The sequence below is a fragment of the Anopheles bellator genome, chromosome 2 (assembly GCF_943735745.2).
Source record: "Anopheles bellator chromosome 2, idAnoBellAS_SP24_06.2, whole genome shotgun sequence".
Lineage (NCBI taxonomy): Eukaryota > Metazoa > Arthropoda > Insecta > Diptera > Culicidae > Anopheles > Anopheles bellator.
In genome coordinates this window covers 71,350,777-71,364,549 of record NC_071286.1, presented here as the reverse complement: position 1 = coordinate 71,364,549, position 13,773 = coordinate 71,350,777, and the positions used below count along the sequence as shown (strand labels likewise).

General features: G+C 48.4%; 1 protein-coding gene across 1 annotated transcript; it reads right to left on the bottom strand.

Annotated features, from left to right (window-relative positions):
• On the bottom strand, nucleotides 1–13,572 carry LOC131210031 (multidrug resistance-associated protein 1). The gene is given in 14 exon segments (XM_058203218.1): nucleotides 1–149; nucleotides 2,055–2,242; nucleotides 2,310–2,476; nucleotides 2,539–3,260; nucleotides 3,326–3,543; nucleotides 7,897–8,117; nucleotides 8,671–8,878; nucleotides 8,945–9,975; nucleotides 10,034–10,118; nucleotides 10,486–10,632; nucleotides 11,474–11,611; nucleotides 11,681–12,838; nucleotides 12,902–13,195; nucleotides 13,543–13,572. Coding segments are annotated over 14 exon segments (4,620 nt in total). The 3' UTR covers nucleotides 1–136.
• Nucleotides 13,573–13,773: the final 201 nt, after the last annotated feature.

Sequence of the window (13,773 nt, the reverse complement as noted above, 5' to 3'; positions counted from 1 at the left end):
ATTGCGAAAAACAGAGTTTCGTTACGATTAATTACCTCCAACAGATGAACCTTATAAAATCAACGACAGGTTCAAGCAAAAATAGGGAGTTTCGGAGCAGTCTTGCAGTACGCAGATAAGAGAGTTTTGATAGCGTTTAATGCCATCTCCTGAAAGAGAGTAAAAAATGGTAGATGCCATTAAAATGTGTAAACAATAATGATCTATCAGTTCCGACTGCAAACCTTGCGCTGCTGCTCCTCATCAAGCCGGGGGAAAATGAAAACACAGAAAACCAAACGCTTACCCTCGCGTCAAACGCAAACTCCCTTCCTGTCGTTTCATGCGGATTGAGGACAAACAAACGGATGTGTCACACAAAGATGGTAAGGAGGCAAACGGGTTACCCCAAATTTGGTTCACAATATGTTAACAATGCAAGATTCTTTATTCACCTCCGTTTCTAATAAGTATCGTAACACTTGCCCGCGTGAGCCTTAGCCATTTCCGGCAACGATCGGGAGAGGTAAGTGGAGATTTTGTTATCCAACAAGTACGATCGGGGGTAAAGAAACGGAAATGGTTTCGTATCATATACGGTTACATCTTTCGGTGCAAGGAGTTTTGTAGCCTTTTCACAGCTCTAACAACAAAACCCTAGGTACGACCGCACTCAGAAGGCACTTTTGAATGAGCATTTGTCCGTTTTCTGGCCATGAGGGTTAGGTCAATAAGTTGGGATCGTGAAAAGAATAAAAAATACTGCTTTGAAGGGTTAGTTAATGAATGACAACACAAGCGGACAATTGAATCGTGCCCCACGTTCCGTTAAGGATTATTTGTAACGCATACATACAAATGCACAAAGGAAACCAATGCTGCCAATCATTAAGTGATATCTTATTTTTCCTAAACTGTTCGGTTGCTTGTGTTTGTAATAAAATCTCCTCTCCTGGCGGTGATTGGCGACTATTTGTACTGTTTTTTGCTTGTTTGTCTGTTAGTTTGTTCTTCCATTCACGTAAAGGGATCTTACTTGTGTACATGAACACCATCGATTGAACAATGTTAAGTGATCGCTGTTGAAAAGCGGAATGCTCCTTCCATTGGGCCTCTTTCATGTCCATCGTATTTCGTGAGTTAACATTATTCTTCTAAACTTTAGAAACGTAAGTATCAAACGTTTGAATATATTGTTCATCTTTCATGCTTTTCCATACTGACACAATTTTACGCAATGCTTCCTTACGTACGTTTCAATTGAACGAGGAGTTCGCTGTTCGATCATCATGCAACACGGCCATTCTTATCCAATCTGGCGGCCCTTAATAGTTACAAAAGTGAGTGTGATGTGTTTGCCAGTTAGTCAAGTAAATTTGCAAAATACTGCGTAAGTAACCCATGGTGCTGGTAGTAGTAAGTACTCGTAAATGATCCTGCCTTCCCTTAGCTTACAGTAACTTTTGTTGACCAGAAACAAGGTGATTTTTAGAGGATTGGATTACTTTTGAACGGAACTAAATTTACACAAATACGTAACGTACGTAACGCCCTGAATTCCATCGAATCTTACGGCTAAGGGTTGTGTTAAGTAAACGTGTTGATCAATAGTACTTCTAAGTAAATGCCGTTCGCACCATTGGCGAGTGGTAGATACAACTAATAGAATCTAATCGAATAAACCAAACAACAAATACGAAAATGCTGCTTTCATGTCGTTTCCCCACGGAAATCCTATAATATCGAATGTGTGATTTTCAAATCGCAAAAGAAGTAGCAAAATGCGGGCAAAAAGCAGGAATGTTAAACAAAAACAATCGGCCGTTCTCACAAAATCAACAAAGAAAAACGGGCAAATATTGGCTAACATTATAAAGAATACGAAAACAAACCAAAGAAAAGGCAAAGGAAGTGAAACGAACTAAAACTCTACCCTCAAGCTAAGAGGTAGTAAATGGCAGAATGTGAAATCGATAACGTTGTCGTTTCGAAAAGAACACAACTTTAAATGGGACAAAGGCAATCAAGAGAACACGCATTTGCACTAAAAGAAAAGGGGAAACAGCAATAATTACACCAATCCAGCGTCCTTGGCCATGCTGTAGAAGGCCGATGTTTTCGATTGCAGCAGCTCGCTGGGTGCAGCAAACTCCGTGATCTGACCCTTGTCGAGCACGATGACCTTATCCGAGTCCATGATGGTGTTGAGCCGATGGGCAATCGTCAGCACCGTGCAATCGCTGAATTCCGTACGAATCGTACGCTGTAAAACCAATCGATGGTGGTGGATTATTTGATTTCATTTCATTTTCGGCACAGAATAAAAATACCTGAATCAGGTCGTCCGTCTCGAGGTCAACGGCAGCCGTAGCCTCGTCAAGGATCAGCACCTTCGTTTTACGGAGCAAGGCACGGGCGAGACAGATGAGCTGCCGCTGACCAACGGAGAGGTTCTCACCTCCTTCCGTCACCTCGTGGCTGATACCGGCGGTTAGTCCTGCGGAAGGCAAAGTGAAGCGTTTAACACAAAACTGCGACCTTGGTTCGATCTTTATCTACCTTTCACGAACGCCTTTAGATGGGCGTGTTCGAGAGCCTTCCAAATGTCTTCATCCGAGTGCACACCGAACGGATCCAGGTTGATGCGCAACGTGCCCGAGAACAGGACCGGATCCTGTGGGATGATCGTTAAGCGCGAACGGAGCGCGTGCAATCCGAGCTTGGCAATGTCCTGCCCATCGATGACGATCGAACCGCCGGCCGACTCAATGATGCGGAACAAGGCCAGCGTGAGGCTCGATTTGCCCGCTCCAGTGCGTCCCACGATGCCAACCTTCTCGCCACCCTCGACGGTGAACGAAATGCCACGCAACACCAGATCGAGACCCTCGCGGTAGCGCACCTGAAAATCGCGGAACTCCACCCGTCCCTGTTCGGGCCACTCGCGCGGCAACGTGCTGTTCGGTAGCTCCCAGGCTGCCTCCTGCTTCGTTTCACCGTACTCCTTGATACGCTCCACGGCCACAATGTTCGTCTCCACGTCGGATGTCATCCGCACCAGCCAGTTGAGGGTTTGCGTGATTTGCAGGGCGTACGAAACGGACAGACCGACCAAACCGGCGTTCATCGACTCGCGACCGAGCACCGCGAACAGTGCCGCAAACAGAATGATCAAATTGCCAACCATCTCGAGCCGTACCGCCAGCCAGCGGTTAGCGATGATACCGGGAACGTAGCACAGTTGGTTCGCGTCCACCCGTTCGTCGGATTCACCGATAAATCTGATCACGATACACCATCAAGATTGATTCTTTTGAGTGTTTTAAAAAAGGGTTTGACCACTTACCGCTCTTGCAAGTTGTAGGCACGGATCGTCTGCACTCCCTGGATGGTTTCACCAAAGTGCGAGTAGATGGGCGATCGGGAAACGGACTCGAGGCGCTTCAGTTGTCGGGATGTGGCCACGTAGAAGCGCTGGACGGCGTAGTACAGAACACCGATCGGCACTATGACCGCGGCAAAGATTGGCGTCGAAATGCAGATCACTACCAGCGTGGCGACCACCTTTTTGCGTTGATTTGATAATTATCATTTCACACCGCATCCGTGAGAAGACAGAAATCCTATATTAGTTTCAGCAGTGATTCGCCCGGACTGGCGTTGAAATTGTTAACTACTTCTACCCAGGCAGAAACTAAGTACTGCCGACGCCTTAGACAAGCACTCTACACAAGACAGAGAAAACTTAACATCTACTAACCGCGGGTTTTAATAAGCAACGAACCCCGTCGGGTTCGATACGAATAAGCAGATACCCGGTCGAGTGGCGCGGCAGGCAAAAATATTCTTTACCATATTAACGTTCTGGGCGTTCGGAGTTAGACACTCAGCCTTACGGACATGCAGTCTACATTCATGCGCAATCTTATGGCTAACAAAATACAAAAAACCTGCAACCTGGCGTTTGCACGAGCGTTTAGCAGTTAAACAACGAACATGGAGTTGCGAAAGACAAGCCCGAAAATCACTCCTTTTCGGGGCTGCCAAATGGGTTAACCGAAGGCTAAAACAATTGCAAAAAAGCGCTAACTGCAGAGCACACTCACATTCGCGATCCGTTTCCTCATAAAATGTATACACAGTATGACTTAACAATGATATCCTGGTACATAACGTATCGACAGTAGCTAACATTCCACTACAAAAAAAATCTGCTTTCGGAACCTCTTCCGCCTGGGGTACCGATTAAGAAAAAAACATGAACACCAAGAGGCCAAACTTAGAAAACTAACGAAAGAAACCAGAAAGCGACATGTACAACAGGGCGCCGGAAGAGAGGATTAATGCGAGGGCGAGCGAAAACAAGTGCAATTTGAGCGACGTTACCTCGAAGAAGCAACAGTTTAGGTCAGTGACAGTCATCGGGAGCGTGTTATCCAAAATGTCGACATCCTTGGAGAAGCGCCCTAGCACGCACCCGGTCGGGGTGATGTCGAAAAAGGCCAGAGGCAGCCGCAGTACGGCCTGCAACAGGGTCGCATGCAGCTGCTTGGCCGCCTGCCAAGTGCCGAGTTGAGGACACAAGTCGCAAAAGAAAGACAAGATGGCTAGAAGGGATCCGAGCAAGAAACACACGTGTAAGCCACCGGTGGAATGGACAGGCACATCGTAAAGCATATCGTCGTGTAGTGGGTCGTGTAGAATTTTTAAGTACATACGCTAACATGTTGTGAAAGTGTCGGTACCGTGACTCGCTTTTGCCGCAACCGATCGATAACTAAGACAAAGTAATGTTTAAACGAAAACAAGGACGCCAGTGAATCGTTTATCTTCCCAACGAAATTGCCCGATAAGGCCCATCTTATCGATCGTGAACACGGAATGGATGGAGATCGTCGTGCAACTGATTGATGTGACATGCACCGATCGAACTCTACAGATGCTCTACAGTCCTACCCCGGCCTAACATGAGCCCCAAACGCGGGAAGCTGCGAGGACAATGTACAAAAAGCGTGTTCTCTCTCGTTCGCATTGCGCTTCATTGCTCCCCACGATCGTTTACCTCGATACCACAAATGATCCAATCTATCAGCAGTTCCGGAAGGGTCGTGTCCAGCACGTCAACGTCTTTGGAAAAACGTTGCAGTATGCGCCCGGTCGGAGTCGTATCGAAAAACTCCATCGGTAGGCGCAGCGCATTCGTCAGCAGCAGCTTGTGGATATGCACGGCGGCCGACCAGCAGCCGAGAAAAAGCATTAGCTGGAAACCGAACCCGGCCAATCCTGGAATGGTGGTGCAAAAGGTGTGGAGCGACACAGAGAAGCGATTTGTCGCATGCTTGTAATGGCCTCGCAATGGTTTGATGCTGGTGACATAGTGTAGCATTGTTCGTGTACTCAGTTATTGTCTCAGTCCCTTGCCCGCGAATTGACGACTCGTTACACTGGCAAGGATTAGACAACTTTCTCGCGACAGACATTGAATGGTGGGTTCCCCTCCTTAGGGAATCAGAAAGACTCGAGAGCTAACTTAAACACATTAACATAAGAGCTGCTTCTAGTAAAAAAGTAATGTTAAAAAAACAAATTATTTACACTACACAAGTTGTGCTTAAAACGCTCAGAACCCAATTAGCTCGAATCACATAGTTTCACAAACACAACAAACAAACGCGTTTTAGTAAACCACACACTCGAGTTTTAAATGTTGACGCTATCGGACCTAACTATAAGTAAACAAACAGGACTACCAGAAGAATCGGGTAAAACTGTACGCAACTAAGCCGAACACACGTACCCTGAGCACCGTTGGGATGAAGTTTTTTATGTTCATCGGCAGACTGTAGTCGAGGGTATTGATATCGTTGGAGAAGCGCGCGATGATGCGACCCCTCGGGGTGGTATCGAAAAACGCAATCCCACTACGCAGGATGCCATCGAGCAGGCTCCGGTGAAGGATGCGTGCGGCCTCTACCGAGCCCACTACTAGGGTTAGCACACTAAGGTACAAGCTAAGTACTGATAGTGAGAAAGAAAGGAACAAACAAACGGAGAGCTATGAACGTGCGCGCGCGGTTGGAGATGTTGTGGCTGGCAGCCAAGCTATTTGATCGTAAACCGCACACCACCAATCGTTACTACTCGGCCGATCGGTGGTCGAGTGGCCAAGTTTAGTGCTACGCAGGCAGTGCCCAGATGAGCCATGAGATGTATCCGTTCGACATGGTACCCAGGAAGGTGGTGACGTGTGTAAGTTTATGAGCCGTGTTATTGATTGCAAACCTTAGCAGCCCCTCTCTCTAAAACGCCCCACGCGGTCTTGTTAGGATGTCCACTCTTACGATTAACTTGCGTTAGTGTGCTCTAACAAAGAACAACAATCCAAACCATTACGGAATAGGGATAGCAACACGGAAGAGGTAACGTTACGGGGCCCACCAGCCACCGAGCAACGAACGGAACAGTACCCCGAAAAAGCAGGCACTCCAGGCACGCAGGGTTGCCGGCAGATCGGAATCGGTGGTGTCGATGTCCTTGCTGAACCGGTTCAGGATGCGCCCGATCGGCGTGATGTCAAAGAAGGATGTTAACGGGGCCCGGACCACCCGTCGGAGAAGTGTCTTGTGCAGCGTTTTGGACGCTTCCAGTGCACCAACGTACAGGAAGAGTGTCGACAGGAAAGTGGTCAGTACTGGACACCGAAACAACATCACAGCGGCAGAACAAGAGCAGAAACGATCATTAATATCCGGTTGTTACCGAAAGTGGCGTGGCATAAAATGACAAACAATAGCATGCGGAAAGAAGCACAATGGTGAGATGATAGTGAGACAGTGATCGGGACACAATATCTTCACAGGTTTGCGTTCCTTCCCAAACACACACAGGCACACAAATGATACACAATTAGACAACTACGGCACATAAAGAGAAGCAAAACAAACGGAGAGAAGTAGAATGAAACAAGTAGCTACGGTACAAATGTTGGGCATGCAAAGAAGCGAGACGGTGCGAGACACATACGAGAAACACAGGCTGCAACAAACGACACAATGAACGACAACACTGCAACAACTCCAACTGGCCGCCGTCGAACGTTACTGGTTTGTAAAGAATATTGTTTGCGCAAGCAGACAAGCCTCAATTGCGGAATTACAGCCTGGCGCAAGTAAATCCTGTCCTTGCTTAATCGAATCGAATAGAGGAGCTCAACGAAACTACATGCACTAGTTGTTCAACAAAGGCCATAGGGCCTCGAAAGGGGAGATCAGAGTGGAAGAAAAAAGAGTAGGAATTTACCACAAACAACATCATCAGACAGGAGCGCAGAACCTGCGGCAGCGTGTTGTCGAGCACGTCGACGTCCTTGGAAAAGCGGTTCAACACTCGCCCAAGCGGGGTCGTGTCGAACATCTCCATCGGCCAGCGCAGGACGTACTGTAGCAGCAGCACGTGCATCTCCCGGGCGGCGGCCAGCGCGCCGAGCGCAAACGATAGCGACGTGGCAAAACTGGCCAACACTGTCCGGCCACCGATTTATATTTTGAAAGATACGTAAGAAGAGTGGCATTCGAATAAAATAGGAGACCTCCACAACCGATCGCAGAATAAATAGCTAGTGTGAATAGCCAAGAAGCATGCCAACCATAGAAAATCCCTTTCCGGTTTGTTAGCAGGAAGTGTGTCAAGAATCGAAAAGGGTTGAAAAGAAAAACGGGAAACCAAGGACAGTGGCATTCCGAGCGAGAAGCTATGTGCATTTTGCATTGGGAAGGGAAAGGATTCGCGCAGGCTTCGGATATTTCGCGGCAGAGGTTCTGTACTTTCTGAGGGTCCGACTGTGGTCCCTCAAGCGGTCCCCATTAGCTTAGCCCCTTAACCAGATCCGCGCACCGGTTTCTTAAGGTTATCATTTACCGCCATGAACTGAGTAAGAAAGGAACGAATCAGCTGCGGCAACGTGTTGTCCACGGTGTCGACGTCCTTCGAGAAGCGGTTCAGCATGCGTCCAAGTGGCGTCACGTCAAACACGTACATCGGCCACCGGAGCACATACTGCAGCAGCATTTCGTGCATCGCTTTGGCCGCGTACAGTGCCCCCAGTGCGAACGTTAGGGAAGCGATAAAGTTTGCCAGCACTAAGGGAATGGGTAAGGTTCGGGATAGGTGAACGGTCATTAGTAAGATTAGTTGCAGGAAGTGCGTCGAAAGGTTTGTTATCGTGAAGTGTAATGGAAGCATTGCATTAAAAATAAATCAAAGTAATTGCAGTTTGGAGTAAGAGTTTAAGATTTTTTAGTAGAAAAGAAAGATAACAAAGGCGAAAAGTTAGGTTAGTTCAGCTGAGAAACAGAATTGAAGCAACTAAAGTCAAATAGTACAAGCACAGGCTACTAGGATAGAAGGCATGCCTAATGTGTATCATCAATATTCGGTGTTTCTTGAAGAACTACTAAGACCACCACATTTCACAGAACGTAGTATTTCGGGTGGGCCGAAGGGAAGTGTCCAAAGTTCGTGTGCGTGTCTGTGTGCTTGTAAGAGCTTATTTGTGAGCGAAAGTGCGATTTCATAAAAGATTCTTCCTTCACGTCACACGCGCACGCAACACAGCTCCGGGAAGGCAGCGATCGCATCGATCGCATCGATCGAGGTGGTGTGCATGAGGGTGTGAGTGTTGAGCTTTCATACCTTGACCGGCTCCGAATGCACCGTACACGCCGAGATACATATCCCGCACGCTCGTGTTGTTTTCCGCTTCCTCGTCCGTTGACCAGCGTGATAGCCAGAGGTTCGAACCGATGGAGAATCCCTGGAACACCATGTTCAGCAGAACCGTAGCAATAGACAGCGTCCAACCGATGCTTTTGAGATAGTGTTTGTATACCTCCCATTTGACCTGAAACAACAGCAGGAGGTGAAATTAATACAGGATCTCGGCATTCCGGTACAGCAAGATAGTTACGCTTCCAGTTTCCGATTTTTCCTGTTCAATCAGTTTCGTTTTCGGCCCTTCGGTTCCCTTTTCGGAAATACGGCGACGCAAACTCGAGTTACTGTCGGTGGTGGAATTTTGGCGCGACATATCCTTCGTCGAACTATGTCCAAAAACAAAACAAAATGCGTGATGTAAAACAAATGTCTCGCCGCGGTCGGCAAAAGTTTGTTACCCCGTATCGGAGGTACTTTCACTGCGCGATCGTTTGCTGTTGGTACGCTTCAGCTGGTTCAGTATCTCCTCCGCACCGCCACTGCTCTCGAGCTGCTGCTTGATCTCCTCCAGATCTTCGTCCTCCTCGTTCACCTCCTGAAGGTGCTGTATTAGGAACTCCGCAAACGAACCCTTCTTGTCCATCAGCTCCTGGTAAGTGCCGCTCTCCGAAATCTCGCCCTGGCGCAGCACATATATTCGATCCGTCGCCGGCAGGTAGGTGATACCGTGCGTTACGAGAACGCGAGTTTTGCTGGCCAGCAACCCGCCCGATCCGATCACCTGCTCGAAGATGTGCTTTCCGACGTGCGAATCGACCGCACTGAGCGGATCATCCAGGAAGTACACATCGGCATCATTGTAGACGGCTCGGGCCAACGATACGCGCTGCTTTTGTCCACCCGACAGATTGATGCCCTTCTCGCCGATCTCCGTCATGTCGCCACCCGGCAGCATCTCGATGTCCGGCTTCAGAGCGCACGCTTCGATGACGCGTGTGTACCGCCGCTGGTCCATCGGTTTGCCGAATAGAATGTTGTCCTTCAGGGTCGCGTTCTGGATCCACGCCTGCTGGCTAACGTAGGCGATCCGTCCGAGGGTGTTCACACGGCCCGATATTTTGTCCATCTCGCCCAAGAACGCTGACAGCAGCGAGCTCTTGCCGGAACCGACCGTACCTACGACGGCAACAATTTGGTTCCGGTCGACACGTACGTTAATGTTCTTCAGTGTGGTCTCCTCGCCGCCCCACGAAAACACACCGTTCTCGATCAGCAGAGGAGAGGCTAAAAACGGAGGGAACGATCACACTAACGGTCTGCATCAAAGGCCTGCGCTACTTACATTCCTTTTCGTCATGCTGCACGTTGTCCGGATCGAGTTCTTCCTGATTCAGGAAAGTGTTGATACGTTTCACAGAAACACTGGTCTAAAGGGGAGCGTGGGCCCAAGGATAAGGTAAGGGTGGTCGACGGATGAAGAAAGTAAACATGGTTGAATCTTGGTTGTTCGGGGTAAGACACTGATAAGCGTTTCCAATACTGTTGCCAAATTAAATCTTATTTTAGCGTGCATGCACTTGACAACAATCGAACTACAAAAGTGTTTTCTTTTGAGTATGGCCAATGTTTGTGACTTGTTCAAAAGTAGGGTTCCACCGTTCGTAAGATCGTTTGAACGAACAAGTAACAATGTGCCAACCACAGAGCGGGTGCTTGAAGTGGACTTTTGAACAAGCCGTTGAATTGAAAATGCATTGATGCGTGTTATCACAACTACGTGGTATCGTCACTTACTTGCACCATATTAGAGATGAGCATGGGCAACATTGACAGAGGAAACCGAAGAATGTTGAAAAGCGACAGTGAAACGAAAGCAGTGCTTGCATTCAGTACGTTATTCTCGTCCACCAGCACGTAGGTGGCAAAGGTGACCAACGACACCTGCGTGTGTTTGTACGGAAGATGGACCGTGGATGTTGTAGGGTTTTTGTGGGAGCATTTGGGTGGTTCATTTTTCACACAGGTGAGGATCGCACGCGCATGTTAGGGTGTGTTAGGTGTTACATGTTGTTGAGATTATGATGCATGAAACGAAATAAAAAAGACAAAACGAAAAGAGAGAGAGAGAAAAGAGAACGAAAAAGGAATGGAAATTACGTTAATATTCAAAATGATTGCATTTTGGCGCGACCTAACTACATCGATGTGCCCCTTCGCAAAAAAAACTTCCATTCGTGAACGAAACACGAAAGACCATATTTGCAGCAGTGACCGTTCAGTGAAGAACGCGGAAAAGGGAAGAAAATGGCAGGTGAAGATAATCGAGTGCTGACACCATTACTGCGTACATCGGCTGGGAACACGTTTTGTTTTTGACAACAAGTTTGCTCAAAGGGATTAGCAACGTTTCTACGGAAGCGCAAACTACACCAGAGTTACACCGATCGAGGCCGATGGCAACGTTTGCCTGCTCCACTGCAGCATCCGGCGTTTACCTGCATGGCGTAAACGATCAGCACCGGAAGCATGACGAGCGGCATTCGCAGTATGTCGAAGAGCGTGATACACACGAATGCCCTTACCGGTGTCAGCACGTGCGAATCGTCAGACAGGACGTACGTGGCAAAAGAGATGATGGACACCTTTCGAATGTAGATTTGTTTTTTTTTTTGAATAAAGATTTGTATCGGAACAAATGGGCACTTTAATATTTGGGCGCTAAAATCGGGGCTAGAGAAGGGGTCTCCAACGATCGAACGAGGAAAGGATTAGGATACATTACCAGAAATGGAGCGCATGACCAGATGAACGATGTTCCCGCGTTTAGGTAGGCAGCCGACTTAAGTACTTTCACTTCCTTGTCACGAATTTTAAGTATCTGCTGCTCGAAGCTTGGCTCCCAAGCGTACAGTTTAAGTACCTACAAAATAACGATCAGAGAACGATTGCCGTGCCGTCGATTGACCTCCAAAACCTGTCAAATACTTACTTTGATTCCACTGAGCACTTCGTTCATCAGCTTCACCCGTTCGTCCTTGTTCTTCATCTGTTTGATCTGCAGAGTTTTGATCATGTTGGCGATAACGCCGTTCACCGGGATGAGAATGATCATTACCGCGAGACCGGCAAGCACCGAGGGTCCAAGGATTTGCCACAGGAAAAACAGTGCCAACGCAATCTGCAACGGTGCGCTCCAGAGCATGTTGATGTACGTGGTCAGATCCATGAAGCGTTGCGCGTCGACCGCCATCAGGTTGACAATCTCTCCGACGGTGGACGTTTTACGGGCACTGTTCGAGATGATCAGCGCCTTTCGGTAGATCGCACTAATCAGCGCGGTACGAATGCGTAGCCCCACGAAAAACATGCGATTAAAGTACTGCCCAAGCAGCAACGTTTGTGTGCCGGCCACGATGAACATTGCGATCGCGTACAGCAATCCTTTCCACATCGGTTCGTCGCTACCGACGAAATCGATCAGCAGCTTCAGTATTTGGGGCGACGCGAACGTCAGCAGATCCTGGCCAAGCTTCAGGAATGATCCGAACGCAAATGTGCCGCCGAAAGTTTTCACCAACGCCGGGAGAATGGAGGCGATGCTCTTGCTTTTCGTCGTCCGGAAATCGACCCGCGCGGAGTTGCCCAGCTTCTTAAACGTAGCCTCGTTGTTAGTTTCACGCGTCTGGTACGTCTTCTCCAGCGTTTTGTTCCAATGCTGCAGGAAGGCAGGTGCCACCTCCTTCGAGGAGTCTTCCGGCTTCATGTGCCACAGATCTTCGACCTCGAGCGGCTTCCGGAATCCGACCCAAGCAAGCCGATCGAACCACGCGAAGAAGATTCGCGAGGGAAAGCTGGCCGACAGCTCCGGGCAGTCTTTGGCGGTGATTTCATACTTCGACTGGCGTGGCGGCTTGTCGACGAAAAAGTTCAGCACCACCAGCAGACATGTCGCGCCGAAAAATGTCATGAAACTAATCAGCTGATACTCGGCCCACGAGTCTTCAAACATTCGGTTCTCGTTCGCCCGAATTTCGGTCCGTGTCCGGGGAATACTGAAAACGGCCAGTAAGAACCAGAACAGAAACAGCAGCCCGGAGGTGCGCATTCCGTAGCGCTTGTTGAGCAGCACGAGTATCGCTGCAAAAATCTGCCGGAAAGGGATAAAAATGTTATTTTGCATCGATCGACAACGGCGATCCGCCGAACTTACGAATGTAGCTATTTTTATCGCGGGCGTGTAGTAGTACACCGGAGCCGACACTCCGTCGGTTGAGATTGCATTTGCGAGATCGATGATCGATAGCACGATCAGCAGACCGGTCACGGTCAGCTTGGAGAGGTTAACGAAGCTCCATGGGATGTCTTTGTTGGGGCTCCTGCGCAGATAGTATAGTTCGAGGGCCGAAAAAACCCACAGAAATGCACACGGGGTCCACACGAGAACCGTTTGCTCGAAGCATGGTGTCAGATCCGGATCGTTTGTGTACCAGGTAAGGTTTAAGTCCTGGAAAGCCGGCAAAAAAACCATTACGAAGCTGCCACAAAAACACAGTTACACTTTTCGGGAGCGGGAGGGGGTTTCCATGATGTAAACAAACCGGTTTCGGAGATCCCGCCGCCGGTCGCACGTTTCTTCTACGGATGCGAGTTTTGTTCTTCTCGCATTCGCCGATGAACCGTAATTCCTTTGCACCGAGAGCTCGCGATCAAGGGACAATCTAGCGTGGGCTATTTCGAGCAATTGCGGGCGTTTTGACCCGACACTTTGATTTCATGGTAAGCCCCCAGCATTTAGCAACCGAAAGAGATATTTTTCGAAGCACGGGCAGTTAGTGTTCACCGTGTACTTACCCAAAATTTTGAGCCGCAAAAATCATCCATTGGATGAGTCTCCATTTTTACAACGAAACGAGTGTGCTCAGCAGGCCGAGAGAATGGACGGACGACGACACGAGATTTGACAGCTCAACAAGTAACTCACCTCTTTCCGGTAACCGCCGTTAGGTTCTGTTTGCGGTAGTCGAAAAATAGTTAATTAATGAAAACTTACAGCCACAGAATAGCTACGGTGAGACGCCATTA